The following is a 25,912-nucleotide window of genomic DNA, read 5'->3' as shown; positions in this document are numbered from 1 at the left end:
CTACTGCACATCTTGGTTCCGAAGCGCATACTCGCCTTGGCAAGCAGTGACGAACTGCTTCGCAAACGTGGATGTTGCCAAGCCCGGGTTGTCTCCTTTGCCTGCAAGAGATTATAAAAGAGAAAAAAAAAGTTATACAGATCCAACGCCTACGTTGGTATCGTTGTGAAGTTTTCGTGAAGCCCTCGGTTAGATACCATAAAACAATATGCAATGCATGAAAGTGTATTTATACCTGATAGTATGCAACATTTAATATCTCACGCTACGATTCTGTTTACGCATAGCACAGGTCACAATTGTAATGTCGTTCAATGCTTACGTACGACACAGTTCACAAGCCACGCCGAACGCTGACAGCAGTTCACGCGAATGTACGCTGTGAGAAGTCGAATCAGCTACGAAGACGAAGGAAATGTTTCGCACCATTGAAGGAACAACAGTTCGCTTACTAACTGCATTAACAAGTATGACTGTTTCAGCGCGCACAGGCAAACATGAACACATCCCACTCGATGACCACTGACACTCGCTGTCAAAACGTTGGGGTGAGCAAGCTGGCAAGTTGCGCGCGAAGGGCGATGCATTGGTAGAAATATTAAGGTTTAGCGTTGCGCTTCAGCTGCTGTGACAATTTTCAAGCATAAGTGATGGTGATATGTTGCCGAAACACAGCAGGCAACTTTTACCTTGTTCTACTTTACCATTGGTTTAAAGCGTTGGTAGTGGTATAATCAAGTGTAGTCCTTTATCGACTTTCCTTCAAAGTGAACGATCACGAAACACACACACACACAAAAACGAGTCAAACATATTGTAGCTAGACAAAGCGTCGCAAGAGGTCGCTACCACCCCCAACCACGGTAACCCTTTAACCCGTAAATGGTAAGACGTTTACGAACAAGCTGAAACACTCTTGATTATGTACAACCTCTCCGGTTACAGGTCACGTACTCTCAAGCACTTCAACCTCCTTGGCCATCTTGCTGAGCGCATCAAAGGAGTAGTCCAGCTTGGGCTTGCACACGTGAGCGCTGAAACTCTTGCACGCGTCCTTCTGGTCGCCCATCTTTCCGATGATGTCGGCTGAAACGAGAAAACCATCAGTCAGTCGGGGTGGCCCGCGAATGTGGAAGCTCCACTGTCCGGAAAAACACTTTTCATTTATTTCAACCGACCCATTGCCCTTGAGTGCCCAAAACTTCAGCGATGATTACGATACCTCCTTATGCCAAATTTGAGCGCAGCTATATACGTGTTTTCATATCGCAATATATTGGATAACGCGGACAACCTGTCTCGTGCGGCACGTTGCAAATGTAGCGAAGTGTGGCGCGACTGCCTCGCTAATCGGGAGATCGCGAGAGGAAGCGCGTGGCTGACGCGTGGGCGCGATTCACAGCAGCCGCCGCAGACAGACCTCCCCTCATGCAGAGCTTTCTTTCCGTATATGGTATCGTTGCACGCGCTCGCCGCATGCCATTGGTGAACAGACGAATGTGTGCTACTCTGGCGCTATCTTGTAGAGGTCGTCGCCGCAGAGCCCGTCTTGCGAGGCATTATGATCTTCTTCTCGGGCTTTCGCCCTACCCACCTCCTCCGCTTTCTGCCTCATGGTGCCGCTGCACCCTTCACCTCTGCTTTGCTCCTCGTGCTCCCTTCGCTTTCGCCGTCTTTGATCTCCCACCGCGCTCCGCGTTCGTTCTTTCATCCCTCGCTGTGCTCGTTCGCTCCGTTACGCCGAGGTATGCCGAGGGACGCCGAGGCACGCCGAGGCTTAAACCACGTACGGGCGCCTAATGCCCAGACCAGACGTACGCTTGCGGACGCACGCAAGCTCGCGCCCGCACGCCCACGCATGCGCAAACGGTGCGGCAGGGCTCGTACGCGGCGAAACGCGGCGCGATGTCGCTGAACCATAGAGTTTCTCACTATATTACCTACAGGAAAAGCTGGCGCTGCTGCGCTGTGGTATCCATGGGAATGCCGGCAAATTGCGACTTCGGATTGGCATCGTACTCGGGAGAGCCAGAAAGCCTTGAAGACGCGCCTGGCTAGCACCGTTCCGTCTGTCACAATGATTTATTTTCTGCTAAAACAGCACGTAAAAAGCTGTTTTAGCTTTTTTATTACACAAAAACACGGTTTGTTTAATTTTGAGGACTTACTATGGGATGTACAATTATATGAAACGTAAAAAGTATCAGCTGGCCGCTAAAGTTGGAGGGCAGACGACAAAATTCTCGCGCCCTTTGGAACAACTTGTCTTTTCTTGCCTTTCTTCGCTTGATTCTGCATTTTAGGTGAGTAAACTTTATTGAGAGATGTAATATGGGTGAAAGGAAGCCTTTTGTGTAGATTTTAAGAACGCGTTATTTGTGTAGCCATATCCACGTTTTAGACGAAGCCTCGTACAACACCAGCCAACACAAGCCTCGCAGGCACATATCGTATCATTTCCATGACGGCACATCGCCCTTTAAGAAAATCGCATAGACGGTGGCGCCAGGCTACCCTCTAGGTGTTATTGACCCTTTTCGCGGCGATCCCGTGGGCGCTGCCATATTTGATCACGTGGTGACGCGTCCATTGCTTGCCTCAACTGCCTCCGTTGCCTCCTTGTTTACAATGGAAGTGTATGACGCCGGCGCGGCTTAGAAAACCTCTGTTTTCGGAGATATCGTAGTCTGTGACTAGGTGGACGACACGAAGCTTTGATCACAGCTTCAGAAAACATGCAAAAGCGCTTTCGGAGCTGATTAAGCTATGCCCAAACGGCGCAAGCAGCGTATATGGTGCTTGTTCTAAAAGCGGGGCTAAATATGTGTTCCAAGCTATCCAAGCTTTCCGATTATGAATTCAGTCAGGATTAGTGTGCTTTGCTCCTCGTTCTTTATTCGGCAAATATTTTGAAGCAGTGGCTTGCCAGTTTCTGACTCAGTGAAGTTCCTCGGTGCGGCCACTATCTGATTATTTTCTGCCTAATGGCTCGCGGGTGTGCTCAGTTCCGATAGATTTTTTTCTTGCTGCGCACAAGGCTCGAAACGTAGCTGTTCTGCACATTTCAATACCTTGTAGCAAATGCGTATTATCGCGAGTAACTCGCTTACTCTTTTGGACCGTCACGAAACATTCAGCTTCGACCATTCGTGCGCTATCGATGTAGTACCGTCACTTATTGTGCGTATATACTTTATAGTGCGCATATATTCAAGTGTGCGCCCATTCACTTATTCTTGATACGTCGGCGATAGAGTGGGCGTAAGTTCTCCTGCCATTTGGGACAGATGTGTATAGATAATGTGCGCGAAACTTACTATGACAGGAGGCGGTGCTACTTCCTTTGTCATTGTTAACGAGTGGTACTCACTCTTGCCGACGTTCTGGGGATGAAGCCCTTTCTTTGAAGGTTAGGGATACAAGGCTGGCGGATGAGCAAATTTCTGTATCCTCGAGGAAAGCCGTACATCACGAAGTGCCGGTGACACGTTCGGACAGTTGCAGCAGCGGTCCGCGAACTTGGCCACAAAGATTAATTCTATTCGTTAACATGCCAGTCACTATTTCTGCAGCCAACTACTGTACACGTCTTCAATCCACATTATTCAATCTAGCATGATTTGAGCACAGTGTGTTAGCGAAAACTCAGTTGCATTTCCCACAGCTGATCGCACAGAAGCAAGGTAGAAGGGCTAATGGTTTCGTATTCGTGCGCGGTCGCCGAGGAGAGGTATGGCGCGCCGCCGTGAGCGCCATCTCGTTTCTCTAAAACAAACTGCTCCGCGAAAAGGGTCAATAGTGAGAAACTCTATGCGGTGAACAGTTCCTCTCTGTTATTGCGCGCTTGGGCGGCTTCGCGTCGGCGCGCCTGGCTACGCAGCTGCGGTGCGGTACATTCAACTCTCAGTGAGGCAGATTTATATCATGCGACAAAGTGCTTCTTTCCTTTTCGTGCTGATGTAACAGCTCTAAAGATATAACAACTACGTTTATAGTTATCGACGCATTCTGAAGCACTGTCAATAACAAAGTACGAAGTGGCGTCTGCCAAGGCGTCTATGAATGATCGCAGTGAGCGCGCGCTGTCGCGCGTCTTTGTGGATGCAAACCGCCATTCCTCGCGAGGCGCGGCAGGCGAAAGGCGAGTATACGTGACCTAGCGCGCGTCCGCAAGCGTACGTGTGGTCTGCGCTTAATACCTGCGCTCTAAAAATACCCTGTGCACGCGTGTGCGTAGATCTTAAGATTGATGACGCTCCCTCGCGTTGCGTTCGTAAACGTGCTTCAAATACTTGTAAGTGTTCTTAATTTGCTTTCGTATTTGTAACTTCTTTTCCTTTTTGTTTTCTCGTAATTTCGCTCTTCGAGTTGCTGAGTGCTTCGCCAACAGGCGACCGCGCTTTTAAAAAGCCTGCCTCTCGACGTCCTAAATATAAAGTCGCGTGGCTAATGAGAGTCAACGGGTCTGCGGGTAATTGAAAGCGATGCGATGGTGCTGGGGGGGTGGCGACGGCGCTAAGTGGTTTATCGGATCGAGCCGCTACCACGAGGTGCTGACCCTCAAGGTTTCATCCGCAGAGATAGTGTGCCAGAATGGCGCATCAGAGGAGCCACAAGTCAACTCGCACCCCATCGCATCACAGAGAAAAAAGGAAGAGAGAGTTATCAGATGTCTGCTCTCCACCGTCCTGACGCCGTTCTATGGATCGTTCACTTCCAAGTAGGGGCGTGCGAATATTCGAAACTTTCGAATAATGAATCGAATAATGTCCTATTCGATTCGGTCTTCGAATAGACTGGTCAATACTCGTGAATGCGAATACCTTTCGAATAAATTTCGACTATTTCAAAGTCAACAGCGCGCAATCAAACATAAAATGGAGCAAAGCAGAATACTATCCCGCGGGCATTAGGTATAGGCATAAAAAATGACATTTTGTATAGGGTAGCCAGTAGCGTTGCTCAAGGAACTAAGCTTTACCGGCAAAAGGGCGATCAGTAGTACTGTTTGAAGTGTCCTAGGCAGGGGCGTAGCCAGGGGTGGGACACACCGGGCGCTTGCCCCCCCCCCCCCCCCTCCCGAAATGTCAGTTTACTTATTGGGCTCGCCTAGTCCCCAATTCCCGCCTCACCCTCTCCGGTGAAGCGCTTGTCCGCCCCCTCTCTCTACAGGCATTGGTCGTGGGTGTGGCGAAAAACACTTCGTAATATGCAATGTAATGGGATAAAGTTGCTAACGTAATGAATACTAAGATGTTACCATCTTTTCATATTTGTGAAAACGGCTGCTCATTATTCCAGAGCTATTCGAAATGTATCCAATATTCGGTAAATTTGATCCGCTTATGGGGCTCGATTCGTATTCGATTCTGTCTTCAAAACTACGACTCACACAGTCCTACACTTCAAGAGTAACTATAAGTTGTGGAACGCTTGCGATCGACTGACACTGTGGCACTCGTGGTGATGGCGGTGATCGAGGCATATGCAGGACCACGGCCCGACGGTATTTCCCATCGCGTACGTAGCGAGCGCATCGATGGGTTGGTTAGAGGCAGTGTGTACGTGTACCTTGAATACTCAAGTTAATGTGACCTAATTTTGTAACTTTCTAACTCGCAATTACCTCTGTGAGTCAGTAAATAATACTATAACTTAATCACTCGTTAGTGATAACTTCCATTCACAGTGGTTAACGTACCGCATTTTCGCGCGTATATCGCGCACTAAAAAGTCAATGATTTGAACAAGAAAGTTGGGGCGCGGGTTTTATGCGAACTTTCGCTCTAAAGTCTGGCTTGTAAAGCAAGTTTCTCCGCCGTTCAAAGTTTCGTTATAAATATGTTGCATGCATTATAAATCAGTATATTTCATATTACCAATGTTTAGATTATGCCTTTTTTCGTTTTCTCACTGGTTTAAGTGAGCCAGATCTCTTTCCTTTCGAGCTCTCGTACTCAAATGATCAGTTCAGATTTGCAATGTTAATGATTATGTCGTCTGGTCGTCTACCGATGTTCCGGGCCTAGTCATGCAGGCCACTTCTTGGCTTTGACAAGCCTTCTTTTGATGTATTGCAGTGTAAGATGACAATTATTATTATTATTATTATTATTATTATTATTATTATTATTATTATTATTATTATTATTATTATTATTATTATTATTATTATTATTATTATTGGTGATACTCAACCGTCCACAGAATACAGTCTTTATAACGCCCACTTTCATGACCTTGATATTTTTCACAACTCGCTGTCATTATTCTATTCCGAGCTTTGCGTTGTTGTCTCTTACGTAGTTTCACATATCGTTCAACTTTCCTTCTCCTCCTTTTTCTTATGTAAGCATTTTGTGCCTTGTTGAATGTACACTTTTGTTTTCAACATTGTTGTTTATTCATTGTTTTTTTTTACTGATATTCCCCTGCTGTATTCCTTTTCTATGTATACGTGCGCCAGCACTTAGACCTCATGGTTGTTCCTGGGCACGATAAATGATTGATTGATTGATTGATTGATTGATTGATTGATTGATTGATTGATTGATTGATTGATTGATTGATTGATTGATTGATTACTTTATGACCAAGTAGATAAATTTACTAACCTTGATTTAAGCAGTATGGGCAAATACATTCCGCAGTACAGTCCTAAACGCTCTAAATATCCCTGCGGGTTCTCATGTGAACTTGTAACTGCCCTAAAGTATAATGATCGCGCGCACCGTAAATCCAGAAGTCCCGTGCCTAATTCGTGGAGAGAACTCTACTTTTTTCGAACTCTCTGCAAGCGCCTCTACGAGCGGGATCACTACTCATATATTGCATTCTTTTAAAAGAGCGCCTCTTACCGGCCGGCGCAATTTTGGAAGTATATCCGCAAGCGCTCTAGTAAACGCGGAGAGCGTTTTTGCCTGCTCAACTCTGTAGGAGCACTACCGGATTGTCTTGCGGCCCATTTCTCATCCTTTTATAAAGCTGCAAGTTTCAATAATGGTCTCAGTCAGCAGCACACGACGGTTCTTACATCTAGTGCTGTGTTGTTTGATGAAAAGCTCATCAGCCAATGCCTTAAGTGCTTCAAGCCTTCCCTATCCTGCGGCCCTGAAGGCACCCCGTCTGCAATTCTAAAAGCATGCGGCAGTATACTTGTCCCAGTACTGACATCTATATTCAATAACTCTCTGAATACTTCCACTTCCCCTCACACGTAGAAAACTGCTTGTGTGTGTTTTTTTCTGTATTTAAGTCTGGTTGTGAAACCAATGTCTCGAGTTATCGACCAATTTCTCTTATCCATGCCTCGTTTAAGATTTTTGAGCTCGCTCTTCACAACATATTGTTATTTGTATATTGCATATTCCATTTTACAGTCAATAACTCATTTATTCCGAATCAAGATGTATTTCTCACCGGCCGCTCCACTATCACAAATCTCGCAAGTTTCATGACTTCAAGCCGGTTCTTCAAAGGGGACAAGTTTTTTTTCATTTTTTTTTTTTTTTGGGGGGGGGGGGGGGGGCGGGGGACCTCAGCAAGGCTTTTGATGTAGTCAGCCACTCACTGCGCCTGATCAAGATTACATAATTTGGTGTTGACTCGTGTATTGTAACTCTCTTCCGCAGTTATCTTCTTGATAGATCATGTCATGTTAATGTCAATGGCCCAACTTCTTTTTCCATGGCAACTAGCATAGTCCCCTCAAGGATCAGTATTAGAATGGCTCCTTTTCTTAATTTTACAACTAATCTGTATATGGCTAGCCGATTCGTTCGTTCGTCGCCTGTGCGAAGAAACTATCATCATCAGCAATGTCTCGAGCGTCGTCGTCTTCTTCTAGAGCTGGCTCCGTTGCCGCTCGTCATTTTAGTGTAGAATTTCACTTCTACGCTTCTGGGGAGGCCGCGTTTACTGGGGCATGAGCTTAAGGGGGTATGAACAATTCACTGTCTCACGTGACGGACAGATTTAATTTTGAAACAATTTAATTTTATAGAATCGCAAGCGGCAAAGTGACAACGGTGGACTGCGGGCATACCGTCAGTGACGCCGTTTACTCTGTCGCCGCCGAACGTGTGTGTAACCTCATTAAGAAACACAAAAACATAACCAATAATTGAGAAACACTTCAATGTACCGTCGCGATTAACCCAGTGGTAAACACCGGGACTGCGCACGTTTCAGCTTCCCTGGTTAACCATGTGTACGAAGTGCAAGGGCGATTATTTTTTATTTATGACGTTCTTTCCACTATTCGGAATTCTTTATTCCTGTTATATGCCGATGACAAAGATTTTCGAGGACATTCATATTGTTGGTGATTGTCGCATCCTGCAGTGTGACCTCTTTTCTTTTTATAAATGGTGCAAATAACCTCACCATGCTACTTGCTGTTTTGCGTTTCACATGCACAACAGCAAGTATTTCTTTTTCTTATTCTGTCGCTTCTGTACCTTTGTGTAATGTCTGTGAGATCAATGATCTTGGTGCACTTTTTGGTACGACCTTACACTTTTCAGCTCACACTAAGCGCGTTAGAATGCGGGGTTTGAGCTCCCTTGGCTCTTTTTGCACACTATCGGGAGAATTCAATTCGCCTACACCATTCCCCAAGTTGCACACAACGATCTGTCTTCCTCAACTCGAAATCGCGTCGGTTGTCTGGAAATGGCATTTCTAGGTCTAACAGTGACATTATAGATCTCCTACAGTAAACGTTTCTAAGCATATGTCAACACCACTTTGTTAACACGGACACTCGACCTTGTTCTAGCACTGTTGGATTATTATCATTGCCTTTACTTCGCTGCCGACGTAATCGCACCGACCTTCTGTTTCTTTTCAAGCTCCTTCGCGGGATCCTCACCTGCCCCGAACTCTTCAGTTGTATCATGTTTCGTATTCCGCGCAAGATCACCAGAGAACATAGACATTTCCATGTTTCTGCCTGTCATAACCAACACTCAACCGTCCACAGAATAGAATCTTTCTAATGTTTATTTTCATGACCTTGATGTTTTTCATAACTCGCTGTCATTGTTCTTTTCCGAGTTTTGCATTGTTGTGTCATTGTTTCACATATCGTTTAACTGCCTTCTCCTCCTTTTACAGCGAAGCTGTTAGCCTCTAGTTGGTCGGGATTTTTCGTGTACGCATGCGCGGCTCACGCTCATGCAAAAATGTGGGCCCATCTCGCAGACAGTTCAAAGAAGCGGGCATCGTACATTGTGCTGCTTCTACAAGAGACATTACGTGACGTGACATTAGGTGACATCATCACTTGACGAAGACGTCAGCACGTGACATCGCGTTTGACGTGATGATGTCTTGACGCGACCATTTATGTGATCACGTCATCATGTGACGTTTGACGTGATTGCGTAATCACGTTACGTCATCGTGGGCCGATCCCGGAAAATGTGCAAAGGAGCGGAAAGGGCACAGTGTGCTGCTTCTCCAAGAGGCATTTGGTACATACCAAGTTAACGAAACGACCATGAGAGAACCAAGACGTAGGCGGCTAGATAGATATATATATATATAGATAGATAGATAGATAGATAGATAGATAGATAGATAGATAGATAGATAGATAGATAGATAGATAGATAGATAGATAGATAGATAGATAGATAGATAGATAGATAGATAGATAGATAGATAGATAGATAGATAGATAGATAGATAGGTACTATCAAATTCGCAAATGTACGCCAAGAAATGCTTCGCATTTAAAATTTTCATGAGTAGACATGAACATCGTTTTCTGACCTCAGGCACCAACTTTTTAAGTCTGAATATTAAATGCGACGCATTTCTTCGCGAACATTTGCCACTTTGAGAGTATCTATCTATCCATCTATCTATCTATCTGTCTATCTATCTATCTATCTATCTATCTATCTATCTATCTATCTATCTAGCCGCCTACGTCTGGGTGCTCTCATGGTCGTTTCGTTCACTTGGTGTGTACCAAAATTGGCATTGTATGACCAGAGTGTATGACGAACATAAATGATAGGTCATGACATGTGTGCTATGTAGGTGATAAAACAGCCGCCTACATCTTGGTACTCTCCTGGTCGTTTCGTTAACTTGGTAGGTACCAAAATTGGCACAGTATGACAAGAGTGTATGACGAACATAAATGACATGTCATGACATTCATGTCATGACAGGCTCATGTAGGGAATAAAGCAGCCGCCTAGGTCTTGGTGCTCTCATGGTTGTTTCGTTGACTTGGTATCACATGGCGTCCACTTATGACAAAAATAAATGGCAATTTACGACACGAATGTCCATGACATGCTTGTCATATATCGTGACACGAATGGCACTAATGACGAGCTATTTGTCGTGTTTCACTTCAATAACACCGCATAGATCAGAATGTGCATGCATGACAAGCATGCGGTAATGAAGCTACATCTCATGACATGTCATGAACATGGCTGAGGTTCGTGATGCGGCATAGCCAGCTCCCCGCACACTGCTTCTCATAACATCGATTTCGACAGGGCGTGGGATCTGCCGGCTTTCTCATCCTACACCTCCATCCTTTAGCTACTGTTAGGGTCCTACTGACGTGCTCTTTCAAGTCATCTTCTTGATGAAAATGGCGATGTTGTCTCGAACACTGCTGATGCCTTTGCAGAACATTTTCGTTTTGTATTGGGTGTAAAAGACGTTTCTACCTGAAGTAACCTTCCTTCTCCGCCTGGAGCGGTGTGTACGCTGTCAGTCAATGAATACCTGGTTTTCAAGGTTATGAAGCGCCGATGAAACCTTCCCTTTCTTGTTGCCCTCACGGTATTCCTACCACACTGCGTAAGACGTATGGGAGCATACTTTTGCCTGTTCTCGCATCCTTCTTCAACAGTTCCTTTAAGTCTAGTAGGTTTCCTGGCGCTTGGAATGTAGCACGGTAAGTACTCGTATATAAATCGGGTGCTCGAAGTGCAGTTCCTAACTTCCGGCCTATCTCTATCCTCTGCGCTGCTCCAGAAGTGTGTGAGTCTGTATTGAATTCCATGCTTTCTGTTCGTGCTAAGAACATTTTAATAGATAAACAGCATGGCTTTGTATCAGGGCGCTCCACAACAACGAACTTGGTCACATTTATGACCCATGCTTGCAGTGTAGTACATTCTCATCATCATCACCACCAGCCTATATTTTATGTCCACTGCAGGACGAAGGCCTCTCCCTACAATCTCCAATTACCCCTGTCTTGCGCTAGCGTATTCCAAATTTTGCCTGCAAATTTCCTAACTTCATCATCCCATCTGGTTTTCTGCCGACCTCGACTGCGCTTCCCTTCTCTTGGTATCCATTCTGTAACCCTAATGGTCCACCGGTTATGCATCCTATGCATTACATGGCCTGCCCAGCTCTATTTCTTCCGCTTAATGTCAACTAGAATATCGGCTATCCCCGTTTGTTCTCTGATCCACACCGCTCTCTTCCTGTCTCTTAACGTTAAGCCTATACATTTTTCGTTCCATCGCTCTTCGTGCGGTCCTTAACTTGTTCGCGAGCTTCTTTGTTATCCTCCAAGTTTCTGCCCCATATGTCAGCACCGCTAGCATACAATGATTGCACACTTCTTTTCAACGACAGTGGTAAGCTCTAAGTCAGGATTTGGCAATGCCTGTCGTATGCACTCCAACCCAATTTTATCCTTCTGTGAATTTCTTTCTCATGATCAGGATCCCCTGTGAGTAATTCACCTAGATAAACTTACTCCTGTACAGACTCTAGAGCATATGTTGCATACGTTGGGCATATGTTGCGAGCAAAGAACCAAAATGGATATAACGCAGTAATTTCGGCTCCCCATCCGGCTTTGTTATAATGAGGTTTTAATACGTTTCCGGGAGTATAATTTTCTTAGCATTCTGTTACGTATTTCCAATATCACAAATCTACAGATAACATTGTCTGTAGTAATGTATTCAACGTTTCATGTTACTTAAGACACTTTCCCAAATATTTCACGAAGAAAAATGAAATTGAACGATTCTGGAGACAACTATGTTTCGGTAGAATTGGGCGGAAAGGAGGAACAAGCAACAGCATAACGAAACGGTTCTCACTGCGGGATATTTCCGCGTCTACGACTATACAATAAAGTGATCGGAAACGCGTTGTGTACGCGTTTTCCACTTACCCAGGTCCTTGCAGGACTTGGTGTCGCAGTACTCGGCGTTCACATATTCTAAAAAAAAAAGATAACGTGAGGGTGAGTCTACAGCAGCCTTAAATCGTGTCCCCAACGCTTCCTACATATCCTTGAAGATTGGCATCTTGCACGTGCGCGTTGGATACGAGTCTATTTATCTGGGTCTCCAAAAGTTTCTCTAAAACCCCCCAATGCATCCGCATCTCGCGCATGAGCGGTAGATATAAGAGATTCACCAAATGTTTTTATTATCTTCCTAAGGACTTCGCGTGTGCGCGGTGAACACGAGGCTATCTTTATGGACGAAAAAAACGTTCTTCTAAAGCTCTTCAATAACTTTGCATCTCGCATGCGGTATTTATCAGGGTCCCCAAACGATTTTCTAAAGTTGCCTAATAATTATGCATTTCGCGCATGGGTGGCACACTGAAGACTGCCTCACTGAGGTCACTTGAGTTTGAGGCCTCAGAGACATACCCACTTATTCACCGAGCATTATCTAAGTTATTATGTAGCTTTAGAATAATGTTCTGGAACCTTAGAAACTAGCCTCGTCTCTCCCATGCATGAATTTGACGCGGTGTTGTTGAGGAGAAACAGCTTATTCAAGTGGCTAATAGCGCATGCAAAAAACGGCTTCGTTTGGGTACTTGTGCATGCTTTTTGCGTTCTTTAGTGTCCACCTGGCAAATAGGGACCTCCTGCCTTTGGATTTCGTATTTCTGAATCTCCCTCGTTTTTCTGGCATAGCGGGCCAATTCAAACCTGCCCCAAATGTTTCGCGTCAGCAAAGATGGCTGCGCCCATGAAAAGCGACCATTCCTAGGCGCGCATCAAGTCCGAACCAGGCGCACATTTTGTGAGGATCGATTTAGAGGTTGTTTTTTGGTTTCATTCTTCAGTTGCTGCTGCTGAAAGAGGTACTAAACACAAAAATACTATGAGCTGTATTACTAGGTTTAAAAAATGACAACCCTAATATTTTTCTATTATGAAGGTGGGCATGTTTTATCACTAAGTTTGAAAACCTATAACTTCGCTTCGAAACGTTCAAGAACAAAGATTTATAGTTTAAGACACACTATAAACATTCAGAATTGATTCCGTGTGCTGTACGTTACCTTGCAAGTTGCTGTTAATTAGCTAATCAGGCCATAAAGAAAGCACATCTGTATTGTATACCATAAGTAATGTATATCATAACAAAAAAATAATTGGATTTCTGAAATTTGCTCGTAAAATACATATATCTACGCACAGTTCATACAAATGGTTCAAAAAGTAAGTAATTTAGAGTGCCTCGTCACCCCCTTAAAATTGGTCCAGCCAGTCGTCTCATGAGAGCATTTCAGTTTTTCACACATATTTGAATCGGAACGTAGGAATTCGCCGTGGGCGAAAGCTTCCCCTTAAGCCACAGGCCAACACAACAGCGCTCCTGTACGGCTGTTGAAATAAGGGCTATTTAGATTGCTCGATTTTCGAGGAGGCTGAAGAGTGCGAAACAGAAACAAGAGAGTCAAACATCGCTTACCTGAAAACTTTTTGACGTAAAAGATGGTCGGGATGGCGACCAGCAGGAACAGGATCAGCGGAATCGATCCAATTAGACACCAATAATTGGCCAGTTTTTTTGTGATCATTTCCGCTGGTGCCCCGGCTCTGCGTCGCCAAAACAGAAAGAAAGCTTTAGCACTTTGCGAGTGCCTCTCATCGTGGAAAAGAGAACGTGCGAGCGAACTTATTCTGCCACGTCATTTCAGCTGAAATTTCGGGTGTTGCAGTGAAAGCCCTCGTGAGATTTCAAGTGTACCACCACCCAGTCCGTGGTTTTCTTCTTTTTTTTTCTTTTTAGTTTGAACGCTACGTTTCGTATAGCTGTTCCACCTTTTTAGAAGTACTTGTGGAACAGGCGGATGTTCTCTGCGCGAAAAACAGCAATGTCCATGTATCCAAACAAAAACTATCACTAATTATTATTTTATTATTCACTTCAGAGCACCTGTCGCAATTGTGAAAATAAAAAATAGCATGCATAGTGACGTCACGTTTGCTTAGAAGAAATCATACGTCTAGCACGACTTTCGAGATATCCGGCCTTAACCCTATATGGTGCCACATATTGACAAAATAACTGAAAAAAATGTATTTCTGGTTCACCGGAACTACTAAACCAGCTGTAAACCATTGTATAAGAACGAGTTTGTTCATTTCAGAAATAAACGATAAGTTGGCATGTTACGGTTTGCTAACATCGTACCATCATGTAGTGCAAATTATGCTCGTCACTGTCACTATAGGTATGCGCTGAACGTAAACCGATGGTCGTTTGTAGCAAACTCCGGCATTCAACTATAAAAATTTATGAAGAACCAATTCCGGTTGTTATAAAAGAATGCGTTTAGTATGCTTTCACAGCTGTTTATTTGTGCCACTATGTTGCACTTCATGTTATGGGTGAGGTTAGGGGTTTTATAGGTGGAAGTATGGTGGCTGCATTGTTTATTCAATTAGTGGGCAGACGCTGTACGGGGTTCCAAATTGGTCCTCGATGAAGTTGTGTTCGAAATAGTGTACCGGTTATCTCCCGCGTACGGGTCTGGTTAGACTCAGTGTTATATAGGCCTCTTCAAATGAAGTTGTCCCTAACTTTCTACTTGTTACCTTCTTCAATTGACTAAAAGATAGTTACACTATATATTTTCTTAATTTCTGGGAGCGACAATAACAGAAGTACAAGCGCAATGATGAATAATTTACCAAATTAGCCTTCATTTCTATTGACAAAAGTGTCATGCCTCGTACGTATAAGCACAAAAATGCGTAAAAATTAAATTAAAGGCATTTACTTGTTACCATAGTGTGAATGTCGGTGATTGGTAGCTTTTAAGCGATAAGGAAGAATTTAAAGCAAAAAATAAATATAACACAAATTCTGAGAATTCTCTACTAATGTGTAAGCATTGTTTGCTTCGGCTGTGACTTCGTTTCTGCTTAGTTTTGCTTACTTGCTTTTCCCATTTATGCGCGTCTACCCATAGCCTTTCCGTTGGCGAAGAATGCTTAGGCTTTAGTAGACAATTTTCAGATTTTCTAGCTGCATCCGACCCCTTCAGTGCAATCGTACCAATTCCGCCAGAACGCCGGGCACGAGCGCGCCTCGATGGAGCAGTGCGGTCGAAATGGGAAGTGTTGCATCGCTGCGAAGCCATGTCACCCTCGCTGTGGCTCTCACGAGAAGGTGCCTTGTAAATTGTGAATGCGCCACCTGTCTACCGCTAACCGTCAAGGACTGTGTGATCTCCTTTACCTTCTCTCTTTTCTTTCTTCTTCAGTATACCCCTCCACTACCCCAAGGTGCTGAGTCGTGCTCCCCTAATGGTGCAGAAAACAGCTCATGTTCCTCTTCACAACCACTCCTTATCTCGCTCTCACGAGCCTGAGTTAAGCGTGCATTCCTTGTATACGCAAGCTCTCGCCTACGCCTACGTTTGCACAATTTTCTTACTAGCAACCTCTAAACAGCACCTAAGCAGACGACGCGCGCACCAGGTGGTTAGTGGCCATTACGTAACCCCCAGCACGTCGGGTTCGAGATTTTTCAGTGCGCCGTGCTCGTTGCCCGATCCCGGATGTCGTGCCAGGAGCCGCGTTTCCGGGTCATGCGTCACTTCCGGCGAGTGTTTATGGTGGCGTTTTCTTTTTTTTTTTCGGTTTCGTTATAAAAAAACGGCTATTTTTGCGAGCTTCTTGCGACGCTTCCACTTGTGTTTCAAACGTAAACGTTTGCGCGGAGGCCCTCCTTTATATCCCCAATATGCTAAACTAGACTTTCTACGCTGTTCAAAATTTTGTTTCAGTTGGCCTTTCATTATTTACATTTATCGGTGATGGAAACATAGACGCTTTATACAGAGGTATACGTGAGTGGCACAGTGCGGCTTGTTTTATGCTCCCTGATGAAAATTACGCACGCGAACATTTCTACACCTCAAGCACATATATACCAAAAATTAATACTAATTAGGCTTATAATAAACAATTATGTCGCGTATTGTATTGCAAAATTAAAGCCATCTAGTATACAAAGCATACCCATTCGTAAGCAACCTCGGGCCTGGCAGCACTTTCATGGCCTCAAAACGTACGGCGTATTGGATTGGTTTTCGGATTAACTCCTATTGGGACTCCATTTCTCGACATTCTCGATAACTGTTAACTACTAATACAGCTACAGCATATCTTAAATTCCGGCAGTTGCCGAGAAAGAAGCTAGTTGCTTTGGAAACGCCACCTGCTGCGCAGCCTGGCCTTCACTCAACAGCCTATTTCAAACAAGTTTTGTAGTTAATTTAAGATGTACTCTGACATGAATATGCATGTTCTGCATAGAAACAGACACAACCGATTACGAGATAAAGTCTCAAACAGCAGTCAACCCGCAATGTCACCGCGTATAACCGATGCGAAAGCACTCACGCCGCTCCTGGTGGCGGTTCGATGCCGCTCTCCGCCGTCGACATCGCCGATTCTTCAGCCATGTTCTGCGTGCGAGAAAAGTAAGACGGGTTGCACACGCACTAAACACGTGAACCCTTTAATACCAAACGCAATTCGACATCAAGGAAGCTTCTTAAAAGACTTCTTCACTTTTTAAGGTAAATACATGGAGAATACACTTCTGCAGGAACAATACAGGAAATGGAATTCGAGTTTAGCTTAGTATAGTATTTATTTAGCAATTGGTTTAATGAACTATTCCTAATCGAGGAGGAGGGCGGAGGCGGGAGGGAAACGCGCTCCAGCGTATCAAAAACACTTCTATGTGGAACACGTTAATATTCCAGAACTTAAATCCCAATTTTGTTGTACCAAACTCAGCGTGGCATAAATGATGCGTCGGGCATCACGGAGTTAACAGTCGTAACGGCGTAAATTTATTTGCCGTCAAACTTTTGCAGAATACTACAGCTGGCGGTGGCCATAAATGAAACACGGGCGACCGCAACGCAATTGCGTGTTGAAACAAGGGCATATTATTAGATCAATAAGTCATTGTACTGTTGCAGCAGTAAAATAGCGTGCTATATTTAGTCTAGCGATCAGGGGGAAGGGGGGGGGGGGGGGAGAAGCAGCCCCGCAACGTAATAAATGCACCGAAACGAAAAAAAAAATGTTCATGAATGCGATTGTTGTCTGTCACATAAATTACATATGCTATAGTTATTGCCGAAAATCCGCGGCGGAAGCCCTGTCTCTGGCCTGGGTCCTCCTACAGTGCCAGTCGAAATCCTGACCACTGAGCGCGCACTACCCCTATGATTCCGGGTACCCGTTCCTGCCAACTGGCGTGAGCGATGACTTCGTAGCAAAGGAGTGTGCGCAAAAACCCTAAATAAGTATATGCCGATAAACCATTCTATGAAAATTACATTCTTGCTATTTCGCGGTAATATATTCATTGCAACGCCGACACGAACGTTGAAGGAAAGTTGTCGCCATAAGTGAGCTATATAATTAGAACGTGGTGCGTCAGAGCGCCTTAAAAAATTAAATTATGAGATTTTACGTGCGAAAACGACGATCTGATTATGAGGCACGCCGTAGTGGGAGCCTCCGGAAATTTGGACCACCTGGGGTTCTTTAACGTGCACCTAAATCTAAGTACACGGGTGTTTTCGCATTTCGCCCCCATCGAAATGCGGCCGCCGTGAATTAGAACGCTAATTCAGCTTAAATCACCCGATTTACAGCTCCCGTAGAAACTATTGCCAGAGTTCCATCTTTCAACTTTTGTCAAAAACTTTGACAAAGGCGTTCTGACCCGCCGTGGTTGCTCAGTGGCTATGGTGTTGGGCTGCTGAGCGCGAGGTCGCGGGATCGAATCCTGACCACGGCGGCCGCATTTCGATGGGGGCGAAATGCGAAAACACCCGTGTACTTAGATTGAGGTGCACGTTAAAGAACCCCAGGTCGTCCAAATTTCCGGAGGCTCCCACTACGGCGTGCCTCATAATCAGATCGTCGTTTTGGCACGTAAAACCTCATAATTTAATTTTTAAGGCGCTCTGACGCACCACATTCTAATTATATAGCTCACTTATGGCGACAACTTTCCTTCAACGTTCGTCGTCGTTGCTTGAACAGCTGCATGCGAAAGTGCGGGTGAAGGAGCGGCCATGCACGTCACGCCAGTCTGAAACATGTTTCATATGATATGATGTTACATTGTATTTTTCGCAGCTACTATTTCCGCAACAGCGAGCTTCGCATTACGATTACACATGCATCAATGACGACAGCAGTCATTTTCGCATTTGCGAGCACCTTTAGTGAAGGACTGAATAATTCCTGTCGTCATTCCGCTTCGGTGAAAACAAAAGTAAAACAAGTTAGAAATTGCTTTCGTGCCATTGTTGTGTGTGAGTGTGCGTGTTTGAGATCGTTACTTTATCAAAACAAAATTTCAGCAGGCAGGCCACAGTGACGTGTCTGACGATCCACGTTGTCATTGGTTCCCTGTCCTCGCCGCATGATGATGATGTATGGGTTTTAATGGCGCAAGGGCCAATAATGGCCAAATAGCGCCAGGCCAGTGTTGATGAGTTTGAATTGAAGCGATGAATTACGAGTGGTGGATATGACGTGGCTGTAAGGGGGCCTAAAAATAGTCTCTGTAAAGTGCATGAAATCTACAGGCAATAGGATTACGGAAATGACTAATGGCGTGTGCTATGAGCATGAAATATGCATTGCAAATAAATTTTACTATTTGCAAAATATGTCCGATGCGAAAATTGGCATGAAGCACTATTGCCTCAACAGAGCCCTTGAGCATAAAGACCTGGAGGCATGTGCTATACTGAATACTATCGCAACAGCATCCTCTGGCGGGAGGATGTGCTACGAATATCTAGGGCTAATTACATGTAGTACTACGTCATTCAAGAAACCTAGGACTGCTTTGGTATTAAAAAGCGACGCATGTGCGTTTTCGCAGAAACGTACACCACCGCGAACATCACACATGACGAGGCAGACGGCCCTTTCACCGCACCTGCAATTTTGCACGCGTGACCTCTCAGGTGCGTAAGACGAGCCATGGACGCCTTCTTGCGCGCGATGTTGCGGCGGTAGAAGCTTGAACTTCGCTGGCGAAATCACTAGTGCGTCATGAACGGGGAATCAAAGACAACGCAGATCGTCACGAACAACGCGGTGAAGTGCCCACCTCGTAAGTGCGGAGCACTTTAGTGGCCCGGGCAATCGGCGTCTAATGTGTCATGTCACGGTCCAAAAACACAAACGCTAAACAGGGCCAAAACATGCATATACCAGCGGGAAACCGGGTAAAATTAAACTAACTAGATCGAGAATAATATAAATATACAGGAATGCTCATAAATTAATCGACTTAACTGAAATTCGTTAAAATCACTTCTAACACGCGACATCTGGCAGGAGAGTAGGGGCGCGTCTAGAAAAGCCGTTCCCGTGCTCCGGGTCACTCTTTCCCGCCATGGATGCCGAGAAGCAAGCACACTTGGAGCTACAGCGGGCGCTCTCCCGTGAAAGACAGCGCCGACGCAGGGCTGATCAAGCGGTTCGCTCCCGAGAAGCTGAAGTTGTTCGCCAGCGCAGGCAAGCTAATCCCAACATCGTGAAAGCCCAAACACAAGCTGCTCGCCAGCGTCGACAGGCCAACCCCTAAGCCTTGGCCCGAAATGCTCAAGAGGACTGCTAGTGTCGACAGGCCCACCCCAGCCTCGTGCGCATCACTGCTCCGCACTTCCCCAGCTTCCACGTTCAGTATCGGCATTAGCGCCGAGTTTACGATTGCATTAGCGCCGAGTTTACCATTGCATTCGGATTACATTCGCATTACATTTACCATCGGGTTTGCCATTGCATTTGGATTACACTGGCATTACATTTACCGTCGAGTTTACCATTACATTTGGCATTCTTTGTCTAAACATCTTCCACCCAACTTGGGCACTACGTAGTCCATGGCCTAATGGGTAGCATACTGGGCTGCTGTGTTGAGGGAACCAGGTTTGTTCTTTTTAACTCCTTGGTGCGGACGCAGCCACTGAAGGAAGCATCTCTAGCCTACGCAGCGTTGCACCTGATGTCTGAAACGGAGTATAGTGTCTTGTCTCGCAATAAAATGGCAACTCGAATCCTATTACATCGGCTATGGTTGAAATAATCTATTTTTGTAAAAAATGTGCCGGTCAGGTATGCGGATTCTGAGTCCGCTTAGCGAGGAAAGTAGGTGATTGATCAATTGATGGGCTTGCACAGATAATTACTTTAGTTCTTTAATATCTTTTGCGAGGGCATTATTGCCGGAAGGTATAAGCGCGTGCATATAAAGGAAGGCCACGCGCGTAGAATGTGGCACAGATGCAATGGAAAGGAACAAGAGCATACCATCGAAGTTAAAAACTCCTCTGACGCGATGAACAGAACCAGCGTTTCTCCTACATTTTTTTTTCTTTCTTTTCTTTTCTGTCTTATCTTTATCTATGGAGTAAGGAGTTACCAAAAAGTGCACCGAGAATAGTTTTTAGTTTGTTTCACTCTCTTTTCGCAGAAGCAGGCTGAACACGCTAACAATAATGTAGTGTTCAGCTCGGTGCTTGCGAAAGCGGAAATCACGGTCGCTGTGATTGGTGCATGTGAAACGGCAATGCCAAGTCTGCTTGGGTGGGTATCGCAGCTCCGAAAAATTCTGAACACTATCGCCCCGTGTAAGTCCGGGGATTGCCGAGGAAGGTCGAGCCGTCGCAACGGGACATTGGCCCTTACGCATTTCGATCATACCCCCGCCAACCAAGTATTTTCGGCCGCCAAGGCTAACTCAACCAATGGAGCAACTTTTGTTGCGACATCAATTACACGAATACTCGACGAATATTCCCGTTGTCGGCGCCGCAGCCGGCGTTCTGCCGCGCTATTTATTGATGGCGCACGCGCGGTGAGCGCGCGGGCGCCTAAAAACGCGTGCTGATGCCCGCATTGCGTTCGGCTGCAAAACCTCCGAGGCCCCCTGAACGCACCGTCGCGCTACGCTTGGTTGTTTCGGCAGGGGAGCCAGGAGCGCGATCTCATAAGGGCTCGGAAGGCAAACCGTTCGCTTGCTATTCGGGAAGAAGGACGAAAGCGCCATTCTGGCCAATCACGCGAGGGCAAGCGCGCTTTCCGAACCATCATATAGGGTCGCACTCCAGGACAGAGCGTGTCTACTTTCCGCTGCTGCCACTAGCGTTGCGCGCACGCACACTTGCGTCCCGGCTGAGCTGCTGCGTGCATGCCACACCTAGGTGCATGCAGTGGCTTGTGGAACGGACAGCAAACGTCAAGCTATAGCGATATATCTAATCGTTTCACTGGACGCTGCCAGAAGACGATTTTCCGTCGGTCTTAGCTCGTATATACATCACCGATGTGCGATGCCTGCAACGCCGCCGGTAGCGCTCATCACGGCCGATCGTTGTGAGACGCCCGTCAGCTGCCTAGGTGCTGTTCCTGATGCGTACAAGCAATTTATTCGTGTGTTGCGTCGCGTCAACGTGTCGTATCCACCTGTTGTTACGAAACACCGTCCGAGGAGCTCGAGCGCAACGCAGATCGAAGGCTGCGCTTCGCCCATTGGGCGATACTGGCTATTTCTTTTTTTCTCGTGGTTTATGGCAATAACGCAATGCTTATCATTATTGAAAACACTGACTCGCCGTCACGGCCCTGCGAAAGTGGACGTCCAGCGAAACTGTTGAGAACCACCACTACAACTGCTGAGGGTTAGGCAATGCTTTATTGCTTTACAATAATGGTAATTTATAGTAATGAGAGTAAAGGTAATTTTGGCAGCAGCACGCCGCCGCTGGTTGTATTGCCGTTTCTTTTCTATTTGCGACACCTCCTATTCACGCTGCTCCTCGGGAGTCCTAACCATGCGTTGCATACCCATAGTGGTGCTGCAACAAGAATGAAATGAGTTGCTAGCCTGGCGCTTGCATATATGAAGGATAGTGACGTCACTCCCCACGTCGAAAGCTGCCGTCGCCGTGGCAGCGTGTGCAACAGTAATCGGTACCGGGAAACGTATGCGGGGAGCGCTACGTGCTTTGCATTGTTATCAGGAGAGCCTTATCATCAATGATATGGTTTAGAGGCTGGTTTTGTGCTTGTTCTTCATTGAAACGAATGCCGTGTTGCATGCTTTATCCATAATGCCAAAGAAGGTACGCATTTTCCGCCTCAATCGCTGAAGGTATATTTTTCCGCGAGAACGCTCCGCGATAAACACTGACCAACTTAGAGGTTAGCAGCTTCGCTATAATATTCAATTCTGGTGTTTTGCATGCGAGAACAACAACATGAATATCAGGCACGTCGTAGTGAGGGACTCCGGATTAGTTTTTGACCACCTTGGTTCTTTAACGTGCACCCACGTCAAAGTACACGAGAGCTTTTTGCATTGCGCAAGCTCGAAATGCGGACGCCGCGTCCGGGTTTTGATCTCGCGCCCTTGGTCTCAGCTGCTTACCGTTGCCATTACCTTACCTTTCGTCGATCATTAGTTCAGACGACACTCCACCGCCGTTATCACTGAGATCGGTCGCTGAGCGCGACGGATGTTAAGAAAAGCCACGAGAAAAAAAATGAACCATCACAAAACAGTGCCCAATGGCCGCATCTTGTAAAGGTTTATACCATTTATCTCTATTAAAAGTGGAGCTGTTTAAGCTTTTCGTTTTCCCGTGTAGCGTTCGCAAAAACTCGCCTAGCGACGACGTCACTGCGCACAGCTGCGCCTCGCTCGACTTTGCGATAGCCTATCAATAGCCAATGAATAATTGATAAATAATCAATAAATTCCGGGAAATACTGGGAATGACTTGGTAGTGCTTAGCATAGCCCAAACACGTGGCCAATACCTTGCGATAGCCAATCAATATGTAATAAATAATCAATCAATAATCAATAAATTTTGGCAAAGCACAACCCGTAAGGCCAGGACCAGCTAGGTACCGATCAGCTCCGCTGTTTCTTTAGCCTTGCGCCACTAGTGCAATTATATTTTTTTAATGCGAATCCTTGCAAAAAATCGACCAGTAGCTTCTTTTTGCGCTAATCCATTTAATTTTAAATTCGTTTCCTATCCTTCACGCCAAGCGGCTCATCTCAGTCGTAACGGTGGCATCCATGCTAAGAATTAAAGCTTAAGATAATTAAAAATGATGTGGATCGCTACCAAATCCGAGCCCAGGGTTAGCCCGAGCAGAGGAGCCGAGCGGCAATAGAGCAACGAAACGCCGTCGAGGCCTCCGCCCCACAACGGTACATCGAGCACCCCCGAAGAACGAAAGACAAATGAAGGCAAAGCGACGGCGACTCACTGTTTTTCGGGGTGGCAGGCGTCCCTACCGCGGCCCTGGAATTCTGACTGGAGCCGCGCGAGCTCGAGGCTGTCCCTCTTCTTCTGTCTCGCGATCTGCAGGCACACGCCCAAGTTCACCTTGTCGGCGTTGTTGCCGCGGGCTGAAATGGCACGTACCCACGACCAGAGCATTCTACGAATATTATCTGTAAAGGTGCGTGAATATTCAAAACTTCATAACAACCAATACCATGCTGCCCTATTCTACCCGGCCTTCAAACCGAATAGTCACTATTCGTAAATACGAATATTTGTCGACAATGTTTGCAGACCTTTCATTCACACTGCCAACTGTGTACAATCAAACATAAAAGTGTCGCAAAGTTGCAGTAATGCTCATCCTGGTGATAGCACGCTGTGCCCTGAACCACACCATAATTGCAACACTATGATAGCATAACACGTAGCGTGCTGTGGTCATAGCCCACTACGTCGCTCACAGAGCAAAGCTTGTTTGGCTAAACCGCTGTCATTTGCACCAACCTATTAGCCCTGAGTATACAAATAAACTGCTTATTTATTCTTAATGTTACATTTGTGCCTTTCACAAATGACGCTTGAGAACGTCCATGCTAATAGTGTGAACATTATGACGATAGTTATGACGATACCAGCGGCTCATTATTCGAAAACTATTCGAATAATATTCAATTCAGTGTCGAACATTAATATTCGCACACCTCTATAAATTACTAACAGGAACTCTGGCACTGCGATCTAAAATTAAGTTGTCCAGAGAGAGAGAGGGAAAATTTAATGGCTGACAGTGAAAGAGCTCGGCCTGAGTGCAATAGCCTCTACTCCGCTAGGAAAGGGGTTTGGGGGAAGCAACAGAGACAGTATCTAAGGAAGAAGGAGACTGATATGATGAAGTGGATTATGAGAGCTGCACAGTATGCAGCTTTTCATAGGCGCCGACTACGGAGGGGGGGGGCTCGAGCTTCCTCTGGAATTTTCCCGGGGGGGCCGAGCCCCCCACCCCCGCTTCTAAAATGTCATTACCGGAGTTCTGTTACCCACATAATTTGAGGATTCTCTTGCGTTGCCTCTACATTTTCACTTTTATTGTGGCGAAAAGCTTAAGGCATTATTGTTGGCGCGAACGTGCACGGCTTTAATTTATACTTTCGCTTTATTTCGCCAAATCCTGACAATAGCAGGACTAGTGCATGAGAAACACCAGCGGCGGCTACCTCATTCGTGTTTCCTCACGCTGAGAACACCACGCACAGAGACAATATATTGAAATATATACAAAGGACAAAGTTTATTCTATTTTTTAAAGAGAAGGAGGTAGTCAACTAAATGGATAGCCTATACCTAGAGAATGAATATGTTGATGTATGTTCACTTCACTTCAAAATACTTTGCCTGCTTTTTCGAGCGTCATAAGCGTCAACTGCGCATTCACAGTTACGGCAGGGCTAGAGGAAAAGACACGTTCTCTCCTTCCCGTTCGCGTTTGATTACGTGACCTACAACTAACCCGAATATTGAGCGCGTGGGAAATAATGCCCATCAAGCCTCCATCCTTTTCGGCTCACTGTTACGTGCTTTTTCCCGCACCCACAGGGTATGGGTTGCTCATGTATATGGATTTTGGATTTAATGCGGAACATCACGGCGACGACAAACGCGACAATTTGCCTGAAGTGTTGATATAAGTGCTTTCGCCATAAAGCTAGAAATAGGAAATTGTGAGCAGAGGATATATATATATATATATATATATATATATATATATATATATATATATACAGGTTGTTTCAGCGAACACTTTCAAAAATTCTAAAAGGTTGCCTGTGGCAGATAGCACAATTCTAGTTCATGAGCTAGTCTACTCGAAGAGGCGGACATTACTTGCACAAGAAATTGAAATGCATAATTGAATAATTAACAGAAATTCACTACTTTAGTTTCTAACTAATTACCTGATGGCACATATTGCAATTTACAAATTGTTTTAATGGAGTTCGCAAGGCGGATCCACTTGGAACGAATTATCGGGATCACACCAGTTTCGAGATATTAATTCCCGAATATTGCGGAGAAATACGTTGGCGTTCCAGTTAGGTTCTTAACAAAACGTCGCTTTTTGCACTGAAGCACAAAATTAACTGGAACGCCAATGCATTTCTCCGCAAAGTTCGGAAGTTAATATCTTGAAACTGGTGTCATCCTGAGAATTAATTTCAAGTGGATCCGTCTTGCGAACTCCACTGCTACAGTTTGTAAATTGCAATATGGGCCATGAGGTAATTAGTTAAAAACGTAAT

The 25,912-nt window shown here is 45.4% G+C and overlaps 1 protein-coding gene across 1 annotated transcript; it reads right to left on the bottom strand.

Annotated features, from left to right (window-relative positions):
• On the bottom strand, nt 1–23,674 carry LOC125947720 (uncharacterized). The gene is made up of 6 exons (XM_049672970.1): nt 23,596–23,674; nt 16,667–16,731; nt 13,722–13,849; nt 12,176–12,223; nt 955–1,086; nt 1–101 (listed from the first exon to the last, which is right to left on the bottom strand). Exons 2-6 carry the CDS (start codon nt 16,726–16,728, stop codon nt 1–3), a joined length of 471 nt encoding a protein of 156 aa, XP_049528927.1. The 5' UTR covers nt 16,729–16,731; nt 23,596–23,674.
• Nucleotides 23,675–25,912: the final 2,238 nt, after the last annotated feature.

Source organism: Dermacentor silvarum, chromosome 8 (assembly GCF_013339745.2).
Source record: "Dermacentor silvarum isolate Dsil-2018 chromosome 8, BIME_Dsil_1.4, whole genome shotgun sequence".
NCBI classification, from domain to species: domain Eukaryota; kingdom Metazoa; phylum Arthropoda; class Arachnida; order Ixodida; family Ixodidae; genus Dermacentor; species Dermacentor silvarum.
The sequence above is the reverse complement of the archived record's forward strand: the minus strand, read 5'-3'. Positions and strand labels throughout refer to the sequence as shown.

Coding starts and splice junctions, on each gene's coding strand:
- LOC125947720 (XM_049672970.1), bottom strand. CDS start 16,728: ATGGCTGAAGAATCGGCGATGTCGACGGCGGAGAGCGGCATCGAACCG. Junction 12,224..13,721: donor TTACGTCAAAAAGTTTTCAG/GTAAGCGATGTT, acceptor TTTTTTTTTTAG/AATATGTGAACGCCGAGTAC. Junction 102..954: donor GGAGGTTGAAGTGCTTGAGA/GTACGTGACCTG, acceptor AATCTCTTGCAG/GCAAAGGAGACAACCCGGGC.